Genomic DNA, 21,593 nt, shown 5'->3' with positions numbered 1-21,593 from the left:
GAGTGTGGTGTGGGGGGGGGGAGGGTTCAAGGCTCTCTTTGGGGACGTTAACTTATTAAACCAAGGTAACAGCTCACAGTGAAAACATTAGCACAGATTAACCATGGCAACTGGATTTAATTAGACAGCTATAGAGGTAGAGTGAGCGCAGATATGAGCCCCATTGATGTGTTTTAGGTTTATTAGTTTCGTGTTGTTGGCCCTGTGGGAACAATGAAATGGTAATGCTATACATTAAAATTAATATTTTACAATGTTAAACAGGTACTATGAAAAATACTGGAACTTAGTGGATGCTCACTGAATTATATTGGGGTTTTGATAGAAACACACCGATACACAGCAGAAGGTGCTTTCCAGAGGTAAGAAAGGAGGACGGAGGAGGCTTTAGAACAACAGCATGAGACAAATGAAGCACACCTCACACGCTGATTTATTCTAGGAGAAAAGTAAGAATGAAAACATGACTCATGATAAAATGATAAAACATATGCACACATAAGAGGGGCGGTTTGCGGGGCGGTTTGCAGCCGAGTGTGAAGCAACGGGGATGAGAGTTAGCACCTCCAAATCTGAGGCCATGGTGCTCTGCCGGAAACCGGTGGATTACTCCCTCCAGGCATTAGATTTTTGAAGGAACATAATCAATTACAAACTGTGCTGGCAAATATGGGACATATGACGTAAAATACCACTTATTTACATAGTATACATAGTATTTGCCAGCTCTAAGAAGTCTGTTAATATGAAGTCAGTGAGGAACAGCAGCCTCCTGGCTGAAAGTCCTGTTTGTTTGAGAACAGCCTGATATAATTGGACTTTGGATGAGATATTTTGTCTTTTAACACCAAAATGAATGACTTATACTTCAATAAGGTAAGAATATATATGTTTCATTAAATTTGAGGCAGTTTTGTAAATTAAGGGAAGTGAGTGTCTTCCATTAGATTTCTCTGAGATTTCGCCATAACATAGTTGAATAACAATTGGCCCTGACACTGAAAATATGTAAATCCTGTCTCTTCTGCTCAATAATTAAGATTGATTTAGCCCAAATCAAATAATATACTATCAGATCAAATTTTACGTTTATTGTCATGTGTATTGTAAAACAATAAAATACTCTGCCTTACAAGGGGCACACATCCCCAGACAACAACAACAACAAAGAAACATTACACACAATATATCATACAGGCTGTAGTAAAAGTATCTTCACATGGTGTATTCTGAGTATGTGTTGACGCAACAATTCTCAATGCTAAATCAGTGTACACCTACTGTACAGACGTAAGCTTTGATTAGCGTCTCTGGATAACAACTAAAACACAGTCAGTCAAAAAGGAATACCTATTTAAGCTTTAAATGTATTCAGCACCTGTATTCTAAATACCATAACTTAAGAGTTTACCTAAAATAAACAACGTTAATTTCTGTATCGGAGTACATACAATATCATGAATATTCTCTTTCACTCCAACCCGACTTTGTGTAAAACAGTGATTGACTGAAAGAAATCAATCAAAACACCAACCACGAGGCTGAGTTAGGACAGAAAATCAAACAGTATTTTATCTATTCAACTAAGCAGCATTTTCTCTGCAACACATTGACTTGTTGCCCTAATTACCCGTTGGGTTGAGCGGGCAGTTTAACTCCCTGAGGTTTAAGTAAATGAGATGAACAAACTTTAGCTGACCAGCAAAGTCAATATTCAATAAGGGTATAAATCTGCGCTTGGATAAAACAAAGAAACTGATTTAATCGTGTTGGTTGCTCTTGCTGACCTCACGTCTTTTGGTCCTTCAGGCTCTCCGTACCGAGATAAGATCACTATTGCCATCCTGCAGCTTCAGGAGGAAGGGAAGCTGCACATGATGAAGGAGAAGTGGTGGAGAGGAAACGGCTGTCCAGAGGAGGAGAGTAAGGAGGCCAGCGCCCTTGGGGTGCAGAACATTGGAGGGATCTTCATCGTCTTGGCCGCCGGACTCGTCCTCTCCGTGTTCGTGGCTGTGGGAGAGTTCCTTTACAAGTCCAAACAGAATGCACAACTTGAAAAGGTAAGAAATACCTCAGATTTCCACCTCTGCTTTGTTATTTACAACAATGATAGCAGAATTTCTACTTTCTATAACCACATTTGCTGTGAAAGTCTCATTGCAAATAATAAATCTATAAAAGCTAATAAAATGAAACAAAATATATGCTAAATACATGTTCTGATATATGATTTAAAGAAATCATTTGTTTGCCAATTTGCGGAAACTCACACTATAATGACAGTGCTATATCATATGCAGTAAGATAAGGGTTGGTTTCTTTGCATTTATTCACTTAGGCCCAATGGCGACAACGAGATAAGAAACGTGAGGAATTCTGCTGTCACCATGGATCCAAGCTAGACTTTAACCACCATCTCAAATGACCTCAAGAAAAACTCCAGAAACTTTTTTTTTCTTTTGTAATCTAACATGATCTAAAACGTACCAAAACTTTTAAACTGTTTTTTAATGTTTTATATTTCCTGACACTCCTGGGGGAATGGGAACACTAAGAGCAGTTTAATAAAAGGTTTGGCGGGCTGGCTGTAATATACAGTGGGATCACAGGCACATGCTCTGCTGCATCACTCATGTCGTCAACAGCCACATCCACAAACACACACCTCCATTTCCATTCTGCTTATAATCTAACTATTGTCACTGTTCATATCTGTAGCATTTAGTTCATACATTGCCTTTCTGGATCAGTGCAGCAACATAACACAAGATTGTGTTGTTTGACCAGAGCCTCCCATCAAACATTGTGACACTGACTATTTGCTGATAATGGCCTGCATCATTGGAGAAATACTTAGGGCTACTCTAAATACAAATACATTAATTCACATTTTCACAGGAGCCGGTTATTAACTCCTTATACAAAATATGTATCTTGATTCAGACTTTTTCAGCTGCCAAACATATCTAAACTGCTTTACTCATTTTAACCCAGGTCTACTTTAGGCTTGATGCAGCTGTAATTGTATAAAAATGTATTAAACGTAAGTATGTCCTGTGAAAATAATAATTATGTAAATAACTTAGTATGTCCTTTACACATGGCATTATAACTGTAGCAGTATTAATTTCAGTCACAAGTGGTGCATTGTTTAATGAAGGATATATTTACTCAGACCTTTTATATGACTTAATCTGTTTCCATTAGCAGACAGAATAGCAGTAATGAATCATTTTATACCCAGCAGTCAGCTGCTAACGCATAAGCAGTAGAAGGACTGTAGACGGCAGTTAGCCAGTGCTCCAGTACAATGATTGCATAAGCACTCCATTTAGATTGCTGCTACGACTAGCAGAGAGAAAAAAAACATGTGACACCGATAGTATTTTTTGTATCACTTTTGTTAACGGAAGAGCTAAGGGTGAACCCCACTACTGTGGGGGGAACAGAGTGGCATAATGCCCCAAAATATATATTTAGCATGAGCGGTGGAGAAAGCTATGTTATTCAATAGAACACAACAGAAGAAATTGTAGACTAAATCATTTTGAACTTTTTTTTCAAAAGAAATATTTAAATTTAAAAACTGTTTCGCCCAAAATGGAAAATATATTTGAATACTCAGTTTGTTTTCTTTTATTCCAATTCAGTAATAATCAAACTATCAATTTTCACATAGGCACCTGCCCAATATACACAAATTGTACGTATTGTGTTGTGAACAAGTGTAACGCTGCAACAAAATGAAACAAGGGTCACAGTCACTCAGCTCACACTGTCAGAATTTTGTACAGATTAGGTTTGACATAGTAGTTGAATGAACAATCATCCACTACTTTAAGTGACGAGAGACAGCAGAGCTCCTTCGACCGAGTCCTCTGCTGTTGTCATCTTGTTTTGCCTTTAAAGTAATAGGCTCCCATGGGAGGAAAGAAACATGAATCCTATTGTCTGGAGCGATGCAGTTCTAATCCTGGAAGAGTTCAGTTACAGCTGCCTTCCACATTTGATTTTATTGATTGTCCAGTGTTTTAGCTTTGCCCAGTGACCCTGTATTGGACGAGTCAAACACCTCGGTGGTGTCATTCTATTAAATGAATACACTCAGAACATTCAAATATGTAAACACACACATGCATGAACGCACACATATGGTGTTGACACATGTGAGCACAGTGAATAAATGGGTTGAAAGCACTGTAGTGAAGCAACAGTACATTATACCGTAAAGGCCATGGTTACCAGGGTTACTTTATCACTGTAATGTTTACTTGCTAAAATGTGTCCATAACTTGAGGTCATACTGCCTCTTAGAGAGAATTCTATAACAACCACATAATATACAGCAAGTGACCATGAACATCTTGTGGAAGAAAAATGAATTTAAAGCTGCTTTTATTCCGCTGCTTCTGCTCCTGCAAGTACTTCTGTGTATATGAAAGCTAGTAAAAAATCAGATACGTTAAAAAGATGATAATGAGTAGCTGAAGAGATACAAAGGATCTGAAAAGGAAGTATCAGTAATGAAAAACAAAAGATTTACCAATGAGCAAGTGTGAAACATAGATTTAAACGTTGTGGACTGGATTTATGAATCATATTCCTCCACCACAATTTAGATTATGAACAACAGCACAGATATTACATACCGTTACAATATGTATTATTTTATTCAAGAAAAGTAACTAAGACAGATGTTTGGTTTAAGGCTGAAAGGATAGGGTTTTTTATTTCAATTTATTTGATTGCTTACAAATATAGCAAGATAGACTTATTAAATGTCAACTCTGAAAGTTTGAGATTTTGTGCTCAGTTGATATTTGTACCTAGGTGTCTGCCTTATGGCAGTATTCTACCCGTAGAAACAAGTGGCGGGCCGTGCATTTTATACATGGGCCTTCAGTGCTGTCCTACTACAGTTGAACTACCTCCTAATAAGCTCATTATGACGCCACAGCTACGGTTATTATTTGTTTCTAGGGGTGTAACAATACACGTATTCGTATTAAACAGTTCGGTACGAGGCTTACAAACCAACCAATACGTTTGAATAATACTAGTGCATTTGAAAAATACAGAAGCTTAAATTGTGGGAAATATAATGTTTTTGGAGGAGCCACTGTGCTCAACCTGGCAACATAACGGACAACATGTTGTCTGACACGCCCACCATGGAAGAACAACATTGTACTCTGGTGATGCTCGTGTGTTCTGGGACGCACACTATGCTAAACTAGCTTAGCAGGAAAACCAATAGCAGCACACAAGCTACAAACTCTCCCCGCAGCGTTTAGCTGTTCCCTACTGATTTAAACAGGGCTAAAGCAATCACCACACTATCCCCATTCCTCCAGACCATAATTCTTACTTTGTAAAAGAAAACAAAAGCCCAAACAGAGAATCAAATGTCCAAAGCACCCGCTGCTGCTCTGACACACGGCCTAACCGTGGCACCACTGTATTGTATTGAACCGAACTGAGAATTTGGTGAACCGTTACACCCCTATTTGTTTTGTGTAAAAATGTTCTCAGCGTGGGGGGGGGGGGGGGGGCCTGCTGACCCGGACGGGGGACATCGTCGGGCGGTGGAAGGAGCACTTTGAGGAACTCCTAAACCCGACCAACATGTCCTCTGCAGAGGACATGTTGGTCACCCATATCCCTGGCGGAGGTCGCTAAGGTAGTCAAAAAGCTCCTTGGTGGCAAGGCGCCGGGGGTGGATGAGATCCGCCCTGAGATGCTGAAGGCACTGGACACTGTTGGGCTGTCTTGGCTGACACGCCTCTTCAGTGTCGCATGTGGGTCGGGATCAGTGCCCATGGACTGGCAGACCGGGGTAGTGGTTCCCATTTTCAAAAAGGGGTACCGGAGAGTGTGCTCGAATTATCGGGGTATCACACTACTCAGCCTCCCAGGGAAGGCTTATGCCAGGGTGCTGGAAAGGAGGCTCCGACCGTTTGTCGAACCTCGGATTCAAGAGGAGCAGTGCGGATTCCGTCCCGGCCGTGGAACAGTGGACCAGCTCTTTACCCTCGCAAGACTACTGGAGGGGTTCTGGGAGTTTTCCCAACCAGTCTAAATGTGCTTTGTGGACTTGGAGAAGGCTTTCAACCGGGTCCCTCGGGGGTTCTTGTGGGGGGTGCTGCGGGAGTATGGGGTGCCGGACCCGTTACAACGGGCGATCCGGTATCTGTACGACTGCAGTAGGAGCTGTGTCCGCATTCTCGGCAATAAGTCAGACACGTTCCCGGTGGGTGTTGGCCTCCGCCAGGGCTGCCCTTTGTCACCGGTCCTGTTCGTGACTTTCATAAACAGGATATCTAGGCGCAGCCGGGGGTGGAGAACGTCAGGTTTGGGGGTCTCGGGATCACCTCTCTGCTGTTTGCAGATGATGTGGTCCCGTTGGCCTCCTCGGATCGTGACCTCCAGCATTCACTGGGGCGGTTTGCAGGCGAGTGTGAAGCGGTGGGGATGAGAGTTAGCACCTCCAAATCTGAGGCCATGGTGCTCTGCTGGAAACCGGTGGATTGCTCCCTCCAGGTGGGGACGGAGTGCCTACCTCAAGTGAAGGAGTTTAAGTATCTCGGGGTCTTGTTCACGAGTGAGGGTGAGGGTCCCAACTGGGAGGAGACCCCGGGGAAGACCCAGAACACGCTGGAGGGATTATATCTCCCAGCTGGCCTGGGAACGCCTCAGGATCCCCCAGTATGAGCTGGAAAATGTTGCGGACGAGAGGGAAGTCTGGGTCAGCCTGCTTGGCCTGCTGCCACCGCGACCCGACCCCGGATAAGTGGAGGAAAATGGATGGATGGATGGGAACAATATTAACCATATCATAAAAACGACACCATAGACAAATTAACACAGGAGTAACGCTCCTGCAGATGTAAAAACAAAAGCACTTCACTTACCAAAGCTGCTATTCACTTCAAGACAAAGTCCATCCTCCTTTCTTTGATTACAAAGAGTTCAATCCTACGGTTGTACAGTAACGTTACATCGGTGCAGTTCCAGTAAGAAGTCCTTCTCGATTCATGGACGTCAGTGATGAAAATTGAGCCTCCCCAGTTGTATTTCTTGAATTCGTTTTAATGCGTTTGAGGGCTGAAAATGTCCGCTCGACAGAGACAGCAGATATGGCTAGGCCAGCTAGAAGGCTCTGACATGTCAAAGAATACGTCCAACTTGTCAAACTAAAAATCTGATTAGTTGAAGACTATGACAATCAACAATATCGTCCCCATTCACTTAAACTGCAAAGGGATTCACTTGTGAGTCTGCAGGCCTGGGGCCTCTTCTTACCTAGAGACACAGAGGTGAAATCTGATTGGATAAAAGCTCTACTTAAAACAAGCTGCACTGGAAGCAGAGCAACTAAGCTAATGGGAAAAATATTTAGAATACATAGTGTATTTATGAAAAATTATTAAATTATAAAATAGCTATAACTTTGTAATTCTGTCTAGGCCAGCAGAGAAGGCTTTGCAGGCCCTGACGGCCCGCCACTGATAGAAACCTCTCAGTGCATTATATGGGAAAGCCGCATGCTTTATTTACTGGGGTATATTACCTGAGTGTATGTCAGTCCTAATGATTAACACAACAACACAGGTAGCAAATATGTGTGACTTCTGACATCAATTTTAATCTGGTGCTTCTATTGATATTTTCTACTGTAGGTCCAGGCGATCGTCTTAGCAATCAGTGTTCCAAATCAAAATGCTTATTGAGATGATGTATTAATGTTCTCATTGATAATGCACTTTTTACCTCCAGATATAATTTAAATTATCCAACAGGTAATCACATAATTCATCTGAATGCAGTGTTTTTTTTGTTTTTTTCAGAAAGTTCAATCTATCGGGCTTTGAATTCATATAATACATTCATAGCCTGTTTCTCCAGTTTGAATATCTAACAATGTAATGAGTGAGTACGGCAGCTTGTGATTCCACATATACAGTGTGAGAGTTAAGCTCCACAACAGCATGAATTCCTGCACAAGGTTATTCTTCTATTCAGAACAAGGTAAATACAGACAGACAGGATAAATGGACCCAACAGACACCTTGCAGGCAGAACCGACAGTCTGACATTTTATTTTACATACTCAAGGTTTCTCCATTCAAATGACAACATTCCACTTTTTTTCAAACCTTGTGCAGTAATTGACACACGGTCACTCATTTGCTTGGGATTGCACACACTGATTCACTTAGTATGTAAACAAAATATGATCACGTTTGACTAATATTGCTTTTTGAAGAAGCTGATATAGCCTACCTACCAAAAGATATTTTGGTTTTGGCAAATAAACCATGGTTAAGATATCGTTAAGGTTAGGCAATTCAAATGCTTGTTGGGGTGAGGGAGAGGTCATGACTATTGTGTAACATTGTCACTTTGTGTTTCGCTACATAAAGGGAACCCTGCTTCATGTGTTGTCTCTGCATAGTGGCACAGGACTTAATTAGTGCATGACAGAATCACCCAATATGGACAATAATTCCTATTCCCAAACTGTTAGCTGATTACAATTGGTGCCCTGTTAATACAAGCATCATAAATCAAAAACAATGCTTGCCACGTTTAGCAACTACAGTATGACAACAGCTCAAATCAAACCTCAGTAATAACCAGCCAGCTTGTTTGTGTTGGCAGTGGTTGTATTAATGGTGTAGTGGTTGTGAATTTTGTAAGTAACCTAGGGAACCACAGCTGGGTACAGTAATATATACATAAGCAAGTATTGTGGATTGTGGACATAGAACCCTTATTATTAAGTCATAGAATTAAGACTGAAAACCACAAACCTATTTAGCAAAAGGGGATACTCTGGAAATGCATCTATAAATGTATCAGAAAACAATTATATCTTAAAGTAACTTTTGTACAGTTCTGGTCTGGAAGAACCCTCAATCATAATGTTGGCTCATTAGTCGGACAGGCAGATATGACATTTAAAAAAAGGCCATACTTGAAAACCAATATGTGGGAGTAACCTCAGCTTGATTTATTTAGTCCAAATATTGATTTAAGAAAAATGAAGATCCACTATAATGTGTAGCTTGTGTATCCCACAGTCCATTGTTAATTAGTATCAGGCTAATCTGTGTAAATCAAGCATATATTTTGTTTCATTGCTCCAGGTTTCTCTTATAATTGAATACATCCTACTTTTACATTATGGGATTGTTTTCTCACCATGATGCTCAAAGTGTCAAGTTGAAAAATGTGGTGCTAAGCATCTCTTTGTTGTGTTTCACATGCTTGACAGTGCACACCCTGCAATTTGCATTTTATAATTACTTCTGTAACATTAGAAAGGAGCAGAAAATAGCAGCAAGTCATTCATATAAAGTGGATGAGTCATACAATAGAGGAACTGTTAATAGTTTTTTAAAGGTTTAATAGACATGTTAATGCCATGTGTGTTTTTTTGAGATTACTGCATTTACTAAACAGATTGTAATGCCACAACATGAGAGCATTGTCAGAAGAAAATATACACTTGTTAAACATTTTAATAAAAGTATTAATAAACATTTGATAACTTTACAAACTGGAGACCAATGTAGGCTTGTCATTTTGATTCACCTAACCAAGACTATGAGAATTTCCTTTTCTTGTCTCAAGTCTCTTCCTTTTACATTGTTTCCATACATTCCATCATTACTGCTTCATGTCGACTTTTTTACTACAAAAGGAGCTCTCCAAAAGTTTGGGAAATATAATTGTTTGCCCTCGGATCCATAGCCAGATAAGAAGATAGAGCAGTTCAGTCGGACACGTTTAGCCTAGCTTAATACACAGACTGGAAACCCATCTAAAGTGAAGCAAAAATCAGCTTTCTAACAACTCCAAAGCAGTGTTAAGCACTATTTGGGCAGGGTCCCAGGCGTAGATGGGCAATACCATATGTGCTATGTTCTTCAGTAACTCGCTAGTTGAAAATGAAAGCAACAGTATACTCAACATGCAATCAAGACCAAAGCAGTCTAGCTGACATCATCTCAAACGGGCTCAGGTGACACCTCAGTGTTATCATCACTGTAATGTATATTTACAATAAAACTAAGTCAAATATTATTATAGGCTAAATGTATTCACATTTACAAATGCGTATTGGCTATTAACAAACTTCCAGCTTGAGACCAAAGTTTTAACCATTGGTGAGTAGTACACACCAATGGTCTTTTAAAATTAAGCTTTTGCACACTTCAATAAATCCAGTTGTTTGAGGCAGATTTCTTTCACAGGAAAACAATTTAAATCGGCTGCGTATCAGCACAACGATGATTGGCAATTGTATTGGTTCATCTCTAAGTTTCAATGAGCCGTTACAAAGTTAATTGATAAACTGAACATATGTACGAATTTTGTTATTCTCCCACCTTAGTCAAAACTAAATTTGGTGCCAAAAATAACAATTGTCAATCACGATGATAAAAGCTGTTGTTCTACTGGTCGATCCTGTCCAAATGTAGCTTTATTTTTTTGTTGTATCTCGTCATCTGTGCATTGGGTTACTTGGTTCTCCAAAGCAAACTATTTTTTAACTTTGAAGTTTTAAATTAACAAAATACTACATGTTAAGACGACAGTGTGACTTATAAAGGAGCTAAGCTAGCAGTTTCCTCCTGCCAACCTAAACACATCCTTCTCAGCTGTGGGTAAGATGGCAAACAAGGATTTATCAAAATGTCTTTCTTTTATGTGTACAGTCTAATTTAGAGTACAATAATTGCCTGTGTTTCTTTTTAAATGATTATTATATAAGAGTTTTGGATAGGTGGGAATATTAACCCCTGCTCTCATAACTCCTGGTTCAAAGGAAGAGCATGGTCAAGACAAAAAGCGACAGTGTGTTTGAGTTTTTCCTCCAATGAAGATGTAAGTGTATGTTAAAATATGCTTCAGGAAATTATTCTTGCTAATTTAAGTTAAATCTTTCAGACAACTGATTTTGGACTTTCAACTAAATCACATGTCTCATAGACGTTCAATGGAGCAGTTCTTTGTCATCTCCATGCTAGTCTGTCAGATTTCCATGATTACCATGGTTGTCCCCTTCCTCCCTCTCCTCCTCCGCCTCCTGCTGCTTTCTCTCCTCTCCTGCCCCCCACCCCTCAGCTCTTCCTTCGCTTCCTCCTCCCGCTCCTCCTCCTCCCGCTCCTCCTCCTGCTGCTGCTTTTTCCTCTCTTCCTGCCTGCTGCTGAGGCTGCCGCAGACTAACCTGGCTCTCGGGGTGCGGGGACCACCAGCTGTGTGTGAGGAACCCATCTCATCCACCCAGCACACACACACACACACACACACACACAAACAAACAGGCTTGGATGCATATGGATGTACACACACACACACACACACACGTGCACACATAGTGATAGATGTCGGTTTGGGCTGTTGGTCTCAGTTACATGCCGATTTGGAGTCTTGTTATCTCACAAAGATTTCTCAGAGGAAAAGCTACTTTTGAGGAGAGTTCCCTCCTGGAATATGTGACTGTGTCCCACATCAGCTTCCACCAGAGATAAGTCATCACAGACCAATGGGACTGTCCCGTTCCAAAGGCTCTTCCACAGGAGACCTTCTTTTAGAATTTAGAAGACTCTGTGTATCTGTTGCCAACAAGAATGTCAATATTGGACAACACAGCAAAATCCTGGATTACATTCATTGACATTTTTTTTTACAACCAGTGCCAACATTATAGACAGATATGTCAATAATAGAATTATTAGCTAAACATCATGCTTACAGTTGATAAAAAGGTGGAAGTAAATAACAGGTCTTTGACATGAATCCACCACCCCGACCTCCACACCCGTACTTTCAGCCTCACTACGTAAAGGACACTTTCTGAATTAGAATTGCATGTAAACCATGAGGTGCAGAATTGACGTAATCCTTAAGATACTGGGCAGCGTTATTCCTGAGAAATGTAAGTTGAGATTTATTTACAACATGGTATATAGTTCAATGACAACTCACATGACATGAGTTAAACATTGTCAGCCATTCAATGACAACCTCCATATAGTACATTCAGCACTGCATGACGTTACAAGAACAGGCTGAACACAACACAATGTTCAGACTCACAACGTCCCAGTCAGCTTGGGAATCACAAGAATCTCTTACACATGAATTTGACTCATAAATGCATATCCATCTCATAATTTCATAATTAGAAAATGAGTGATGATGAATGGTTCATAGTAGGTTAGACTGACAAAATACACATACAGTTTGCATTTATTTTTTTATGTCTATTTCTGAACCAAAATAATGGACTTGGGGGGCAAAGGTCTTTTGTGTGGACGTGGTCTAAATCTCTGAAGGGCTTTTCAGTTTTTTAATTCTTCTTCACACTAATTGACACACACAAATAAAATATGCGGGCATGCACACAGACAGAATTTGACATGAGGGAACATCAGTCAGAACACAGTTCACCCAGCGAGCAAAATGTAGATTGCACTGCGCCAAATGTGGATGACAGCTCAGAGGAACCCACAGATTAGACAAACCCTCAAAGCAGCAAATAATTTACTGGCCACCGGGGGCCGGAGACGCAGAGTAAATTGAGGATTATAGCGCAGCCGTGCCCCATCCCATCTGCATCACAGCTTCACATCTGTTCCTCCTCCATTCAAGCTAAACGGAGCCCATTAGTTCACTAACACAGGTGAGGGACCTTTATATGTTGGACTAGAGAGAGCTGAAGAATAGACCAACAGTGCTCCATTTAAATTGACTATTCCAAATTCATATTCAACTGCTAAACATGTATTCCTTAAATCATCTTTGTCTGATTACTTTTGGATTATTTCTCCTATAAAAACCATACAGAATGAGATTAAACCAATAATATTCCCCTGGAAATGTCTTCCTGATATACAGTTTTATTAACCATTACTCATTTGTATCCGATCTGGCCAGTGTAAATAATCGCTCGACTAAATGCACCTTTTTCCTTTCGATGTCTGCTCTCAGCGTTAGATTTACGGCCCTTTCATTCTTCTCAAAGCGGGCAGGCCCTTCCTCTGAGCGATCGCTGCGGCTGATTGTTGAGCGTCATAAAAACTCTGTAATCCAATGACCCTAAGCAGCCTCCATCAATCCAGCATGGCAGCAGCAGGCAGCCATGATGGCAATGCGTCCCTTGAGTGCGAGTAGAGTGAGCCCAGAGTTTCCCAAAGCCTGGAGCTACATGGCTTTTACTGGTGAAAACACTGCCGTGCCATTTAATTTTACAGGGAGGGCGGGAATCAATACTTCTGAAAAGCTAGAGTGTTTCAGAATGGCTTTGGCAATCTGCAGGTACATTGTGTGTCTCATGTTTACTACAGGTGTACCATGTAGCAGTCATAGCACTATACAGTAGATGCCTGCACAAACAGCGGATATGGTAGTTTGATATGATAGACTTGACTTGACTAGACACAAATGTTAACTTAAAAGAGCTAAATGTAGCACTTTAACATAGACAAATAATGATTGTACTAAATGTGATGACATGTAATAATTCATGTAAAAATGACTGGGTTAATCAGTGCATCTAACACCTTTCATATTACACATAGAGAATAGAGAATTGTAGCCTCTTTAAGCTCGTTGTTTACTTTACCAGTCGGATTTCCAGCAGCAGCGGGAAGTTGTTTTCAGTGAAAAAGCTCACAGCACACTGTAATTTAGCAACTAGCTGATGAACATAGTGGAGCATTTAGCAGCTGAAGAGACAGAAATATTCTTTTAAGGAGACGTGGAGACCAAATCAGAGTTTTCACATTCACAAAACTGACACAAAGAAACCCGAAATTAATGCAAATGTTGCTCCCTGTGTGCTCAAACTGCACTTAATCACTGATTTTTTCAACCAATTTACCAAAACAACTTCTAAAGGCGATAATACCATATCTCAATGTTGTGTTTTGTGCTTGTTCTGCTGCCCCCAAGTCGCCAACAAATTCAGTTAATGCAGCTGAATAAAACAAGTCATGGTAAACACATTGTAACCGGTAGCCTCTACGGCACACCAGTGGCATTGTTACTGCTATTGTGGTTTCCAAATTCATACCATAGTGGGTAAAGTGCATGCATTATTTTTACAAAACTGAACAGTTATAAATAATGAAATCACCCTACACTATCAGCTAAATGTAGTATTAGCAAAACTACCAATAGTTCAAACTTGTGAAATGTAGCATAAAGAATACATGCTGCAATCCAGTGGCTTGACTGCAGGTAGCATGATGCAACTACGATGCCAATTAGGGAAAGAAAGTTGGTGAAATAAATGCTGGTCTAAAACAACAGTGGCCAATCAGGTGTGGTCACAGAGTCTCAGAATCAAAGTGGTATAGATTTTCTGATGTTTAAAAGCTAATATCTGCTCCGAATCAATCATTTGACATTACAAAAACCTTTCAACTTTCTGCTGCATTCCCACCATTGCTTTATCCATGAATGGCATTATCAATGGTCACAGAGCAAGATTAATAGTAAGGATAGGGCTGGCTGAATTAGCCTCTGGGAGATTATAATACACACCAATCACATTTACTGTGTCTCCTTCGCATTTATATGCTAATATAATAAGGAGATGTATACATGGGCCACACTGCTAATGATGGCTTTCAAATACAAATCATCACTTTGATCGTCACAATAAACTCCTTTTAACTGAGAGCACAGTACGCAGTGGCTCTGCTTGGAGCAGGACTGTTCCATTCCCAGCTGCCGGTGTTGTTTCACACATTACTTGCAGATGCAGTAGCTTATGACAAAAGATGAGAGAATGTGAAGAAGCAGCCGTTTAATTGGGCATGCAGCAACAAGGTATCTCAGTCTGATGAGATACAATGTGCATCAATAAGTGATGTTCTATGGGCCTGTAAAACCCACCGTGCTCACTGAGACTGTGTTCATGCACATGTGGGGATGCCTGTCGGGTTTGTATTTGTGCAAAGCTTTTGTTCTGCACAGTCCTGTATGACTGTGATTTAGCTATTGTGTTGTGTTTCTAAGTGGATGTTTGTGTGAATCTCTACTACAAATCCCAGTGTTCCCTGTACACGGGTTATTATTTTTTTTTCTAATTCCCTAACGTTTAAATAGCTCTTCTGATGAATCTTCTGTTCAGGATGCGTCAGCTTTAACAGACGGGAAATGTTAAACTATCATACCACAGGCTACAAGGAGCAAATGGAAATGATTTGACTGTGCATGAATGATGAACATAACTCCAGTATCCAGGAGCATTCAGTGTCCCTTCATGTAGCAATGTTGAGGCGTTTGATGGGCACATCCAACCGTAAATTGAAGCCTATTACAATCCAAGAGTTAATATATCCTTTTTTCAAAGATACAATAACCATAACCTTTCTCTAGCCCTTACCGAGTGTTCTAGCTGCCTAACCTTAACCATGCCTTAAACAAATCTGTACTGTAGAACGAAAAATGTTTCCAAATGTTAACGGCAGTTCAAAAATGCTGTCATTGAAGGTAACCCAGGGTTTTACAAAATCATCCACTATCCATGTTTTTTGTCTGGTTATGGGGTTGGTTTCTCAGTAGTAAGCCCATTAAATAAATCATAGAAGCCTCACACTGACAAGAAAATACTGTTAAATGTAACACTGACAGGCAGTAGAGACAACCCTGTTTATATACTGCTATAAACATAATGCCTGCCAGATGTTAGGTGTTTTTTTATCAACTTAATGAGAAAACTTTTTAATGAATATCTGCAGAGATGCAAAATGTTCGTACTGTGAGTACCTGCAGACACCTGCAGAACACATTGACAGTGTATTTCATTTGTTTTCAGCACTATTCACTATTCACTGGTTGCAAAAAACAAGATGTTTTACACATTTCAGGCCTGTCATGGTATTTACAAATATCATTCTTGCTCGGCAGTGTTTCCATATTCAGTCATGAAATCAGTAACACATTTTGAAGATGAGTCTCATTCTCTTGTTCCTACTTTTTGTTTTGTGGAGAAACAGTCTGAAAATCACATCTATCGCATTCTTTTTAAGGATCAGCTTCCCTTTAATGGGTCGCACAGTATGTGGATACACTTTATCATTCAACTATGTATGCAACTTTGCATTAATTCTATTTATGATATTCATACTCAGTCAAACCCTATGGAGTGAAATTGTTTTACATGGTGTCCAGATGTTCAGCTACAGTTCTTATAATCACAGTATGAGGATAAAGCTGCACATGGCAATATCTATATGAAAATCTCTAGAAATCCATCTGTTGATCAAGTTGCTTTAGAATGTAGGCCTGGAACATACACAAGTCTTATCCTCACTAGAAATTTAGATTTTGAATTTTTTTCCAAAGTGATTGATCACTTTCTACGTGAAGATGTACCCTGTACTCGACACATTTTAATACACTTGGATCCTAATCCTGATTAGTTACCAACCAGTTTACTAGAAAGCCATATTTACTGTAATACAGTAAGTCAGCAAGCCGAGAAATTTGCATGAAACAACATTAGACCTTTTGCTTCACATAAAACAGAGGTGTTAGCATTGTTAGCAAAAACCTTTGTCCAGCTTTACTGATGTTGGGAATTTTTCATTTTTGCTGGTAAGAGTTTTGAGAGAGAACGAGAAGAACAATATGTTTACATTCAAGTGACAAAGCCCTTTAGTGGGCGTGGTCATTTTGACAGGAGGAAATCAGGTGACGTTATTATAGCGACTGTCTGCGAAGGGAGGAGGGCACAGGGGATGAGTGATTCAACAAAACTTGAATCCAGGGGACTGCCATTCTTTTCCTCTTTCAAATCGTAATTTAAAGTTGGCATGACCACAATCGAATATAGTCTTAACTACATTGTTATTACTGTAACTATTACAACAAAATAATTATTTTAACCTATACCACAATGTTTTCCAAGACTTAACCTAGGCGTTAATGCGCCAAAACTTAGCCAGCATTGTAACATCATAAAAATGATTTAGTCTCAACGACCCTTTGTATAACCAGGGGAGTCCCATTGAGATTAAGAAAGTATAGAACAGTGTCATCTGCATAAACATGAAAAGTAGCATCTGACACACTTTGCTTTTTACTTAATTTTAAAATTAAGAAGCATCATATCTTCTTTTAGTCTTGTCAAAACAACATTATTGTTTGTCGAAACACTCCACTGACAGTCCACTTATTCTGGTTTTGACTTAATCATAAGGTCTTCATCAGCCAATTAAGTTGGCTTGGTTGTCATGAAGGTCTGCATGTCCATATTCATATTATTCGGAGAACATTTAGGACTTCTTATCTATGTTAGTTAGTTTTAGCTTGACAGTTCATTCTTGATCAATAGTTAACCTGTTTTCTAAAGTTCATTCTTGCATAACCATGTATTGTCAACGCATTCTCACTTCCAACTCGTCAAAAAACTGCTTATTTGTTTAGTTAGGTTTTTGTCTAAACCTAAATTCCTGTGGAGAAAGAAGTTTATTTTGAAGATATGCTACGCATGTAACGAGCGTATAATGGAATGCAAAAGCATGCAACATCACTGGTACGGTCCAAACACTAAAAAGAACATCACCAGGTAGACTTTGTTATATGCGTGTGTGATTTTCATTTTCCTGTAAAAACTACCCAAGCCCACAATACATGACATGATCTCGCATGGAGATAGTGTATTTCAGGACAGCACTGTTACACACTGAAGAATAGAGAGGAACATTGTTGGCTGCCAATTGTGAACCCATTGATCCTCAAAATGGTGTCTAATAGTTAAACATACAAAGTTGTACCAATTCAGCCTGAACTGATCAACTGGTATTGGGTTGAATCCCTTGTCAGTTGGCCCTATTTAATACAGCTGGCAGTTTTGGTTGGGGGAAGCCATTGGGGGATCATGTCCTTGTCGAACTAGTAACTCCAAATGGATGGTATCGACATTTCTCCTCCTTCTCCTTCTGTCTACTCCCTCCTCTGTCGAAGAGTTGGAGTTAGCAGCAACATGAAATTGGACCATCTAAATTTGGGAAATAGATAAAGAACAAATAGGAATTACCTTATACGGCATCTTTAAAACCAGATGCCTTGGAAAGGTTCAGCCACAAGACATGCTGTATTTTGAGAGAGGTACATCTTGTGCTTTGCCTCAATGAAAAAAGTCCCACTGTAATGCTACCATCATTATCTCTGTGCCTTTTGCTGTCTGTATCTGTATGTACAATAAGAATGGCCCAGTATCTGTAGGAATTACACTGACAATTCTCACCATTTAGTGAGTAGTATTGGTGTGTCTTTATAAGTCTAGAGCTCGTGTCCAATCACAGAACCTGCATCATAGGGTTTTACTTACCTTATATTTGCCATGACTACAATATTTTCCTAACCCTAGCCTTTCCAGTAATGGTTGCCATATGCAGATAGTATAGAAAGAGAGAATCTTAAAAATGTTGTCATTAAACGTTTTAACAAGACTAAAACTCCAAGTATTTAGTTGCTAATGTAAATGGTAATATGCTCATAATAATAGTGCTATAATACTGATGCTGAGAAGGTAAAATGTTGAGTATGTTACATAAGATGATTAGCTTGAATTAAGCACAAAGTATAGCTGAGGTTCATGGAAATAGTTTTGCAGGTGTTTGAATGAACAAATTGAACGAAACAGTACCTGATGATGGCAGTCAATGAAAAGTCAGGGGATCACCAAAGTTATTAGGATTCATCGTCTGGGCAGCATGGATATATGTACCACATTAAATGGCAATCCATCTTATAGGTGTTAAAATATTTCAGTCTTGACCAAATTGCTGCACCAACCGTCTGACCGATGTTGCCATCCCTAGAGCCGCGGCGGTAGCATGGCTAAAACAGTGAACAGCAGTGGCGGGCCGTGCATTTTATACCTGGGCCTTCACTGCTGAAATACCACCTTATAACCATATGATGGCACCACAGCTAGGGTTATTATTCGTTTCTTGGGCTGTAACTATATAACGTTACGTATTCGTATTAAACCGTTTGGTACGAGGCTTACAAACCGAACACTACGTTTGAATAATACTAGTGCATTTGGAAAATACAGAAGCTTAAATTGTAGGAAATATAATGTTTTCTGTGTGACCTCTGAACCGGAACAAAAAGAACTACAACAAAAAACAGTTGACGCTCCGCAAGTGTTCTGGTAGGCTAGGCTAACTAGCTTAACGGAAAAACAACAGCAGCAACATGCATTCTGCTACACACTCAAAGGCCATTCAGATATTAGATGTAAAAAGCGAACCAGTTGACTTACCAAATGCTGATCACATCCTCTTTTCTTTGTTGACAAAGATTAATCCCACAGTTAAATCCCAACTCACAAATCTGTTGATCCTCCTTCAGCCATTGAGTGTTAAAAAACAAAGCTAGGTAAAATAAAAAAAAAATCTAAACCAAGCAAAATGCAAAAAATATCATAATTTCATTCATATCTTTCAATATGAACTCTTGACTAAGCCTCTGCTGTAAATTTCGTTTCAAAATAGTCACGTGCTCGCCCACTGACCAATCACAGCACAGAATCTCACTGCAGCGCTGCGGCTAATGCTGACGTAGTTGTAGGCCTGCAGTCCGCTATGGTGCGTCTGAGAATCTCAAACTAAAGATCTGATTGGTTGAACACTGACAATCAACAATATCGTCCCCATTCACTTAAACTGCACATGGATGCACTGGTGAGTCTGCAGGCCTGGGGCCTCTCTTCTACCTAGAGACACAGAGGTGAAATCTGATTGGATAAAAGCTCTACTTAAAACAAGCTGCACTGGAAGCAGAGCAACTGAGGAAGACAGCTGTGCAATGAGAAAATAAGATAATGGGAAGAATATTTTTATAAATTATGATACATGTAGTGTATTTAAGAAAAAATATTAAATTATATAATAGCTATAACTTTGTGATTCTGTTTAGGACAGCAGAGAAGGCTTAGCAGGCCCTGACGGCCCGCCACTGGTGAACAGTGAATGTAACCTTGCAGAACTGTCCAGTATTGACATTTTGTCTGGAGATCGGGTTGTAAACGAAGAGACTGTAGAAAGGCATTAGGGAAAACACTGGCCATTGCTAATGTAGAAGTAGATGAGAGAATGCATACACCTATATATGTAAACACATGTTATACAACATATACTGTTTAAATGTGCAAGAATTTATAGATTGATGATGTAAAAATGTGATGTTTGAAATATAGAAAATCTTGTCATACACTGTATGCATAACAAGCCCTGCATGAGCAACAACAACCGCAAATTCACCACTGATGCATTCTGACACTATGTTGAGTGATTCCACGCCTTCACACTTTACACTCTATGGACCTGCACCTCCCTCCAGCCGACCTCTTCCCCTGTTCCCATCCAGCATTCTCTCCATTCCCAGCCTGCTACACTGTATATTTCACCATTTTCCCCTATGGCAGCCCTGAACTGCTGGTGGTGTTGGGGGGAGGATACAAAATGAGACTGCCCACAGGGAGAACAGGCTTGTTCACTTGCCCATAACATTTGGACTGGGGAAGCGGTCTGAAACCCATTCTGTTCTTTTTTTTTTCTATTTCCCTCTGCAGAGGTCCTTCTGCAGTGCCATGGTGGACGAGCTGCGGGTTTCCCTCAAGTGCCAGCGCCGGCTCAAACACAAGCCTCAGCCGCCTGTCATGGTGAAAACGGAGGAGGTCATCAACATGCACACCTTCAACGACCGCAGACTGCCAGGGAAAGAGACCATGGCCTAAAATGGGAATCGCAATCACTTTATCACCCTCTCTCCTGCAGAGAGGTGTGCAGTGACACTGGGGAAAAGGGTGGGGGTAAATGGTAAGGGGGGGGGGGGGGGCATAGGGTTGTAATGGTTGACAGTTGGGTCATTTCTAAGGTAGCGCTAAGGTGCTTGGGAGTGTATTGACAAAATGTCATTCTTTTTTCTTTTAAATAGCTAGGTATAAATGATTCAACAATATTTCCTGTGGAAATAACTTGGACCTGGGTGAAATTTCAGCGAGTTACCTCAGTACGCTTACCACCTTGGCAAGGCGCCCAACTACAGGTGCCAAGATTTTCAAAACCCAGGAGTCGAAGAGAGAGGGTCTGGAAATACATTTAAGGTGGGAGAGAGGAAGGCCCATAAAAGATAAAGGAACAAATAAAGAATCAGACCGATCATCTTTGACTGCTGCTCAGTCTGTCTTTCACTGAACAGCTAAAAACAGGCTGTTCAACAGTTTCTCAGAGATTATGAGCGAATATAGAGATACTAACTGGGGCAATGGGGAGAAAGGTTTGCAAACGATTGTTTATTCTCAAAAGTTGTGAATAGAGTGACCGCACAGACTCTCAACTCTCCCAGATCAACCGCTAAGCCCTGAAGACAAAGGTGAGCTGCTGCTCCCAAAATGTACAGAGAGACTTTGCTTAGTCACATTTGATATTGATCGACATCAAAAACGGATATACTGTATATCATCCATCAGGCAATAAGTGATATAATTTATTTGTGTTTCAGAGTACTAACACTTTTAGTCTTTAATGTAGGAGGGGTTGGGGTGGGAGGTG

The 21,593-nt window shown here is 40.2% G+C and overlaps 1 protein-coding gene across 1 annotated transcript in view; it reads left to right on the top strand.

Annotated features, from left to right (window-relative positions):
• Positions 1-20,776, top strand: part of grik2 (glutamate receptor, ionotropic, kainate 2) — a gene marked incomplete at both ends in the record, with an annotated part of 286,105 nt that extends 265,329 nt beyond the window's left edge. The window contains 2 exons of the mRNA XM_079164096.1: positions 1,810-2,060; positions 20,612-20,776. Of these exons, the coding sequence (XP_079020222.1) occupies positions 1,810-2,060; positions 20,612-20,776 (416 nt within the window). The remainder of the gene's footprint in view (positions 1-1,809; positions 2,061-20,611) is intronic.
• Positions 20,777-21,593: the final 817 nt, after the last annotated feature.

The sequence above is a fragment of the Pholis gunnellus genome, assembly GCF_910591455.1.
Source record: "Pholis gunnellus genome assembly, chromosome: 8".
NCBI lineage: Eukaryota > Metazoa > Chordata > Actinopteri > Perciformes > Pholidae > Pholis > Pholis gunnellus.
Note: the sequence above shows the minus strand (reverse complement) of the source record. Positions and strands in the feature narration are given on the sequence as shown.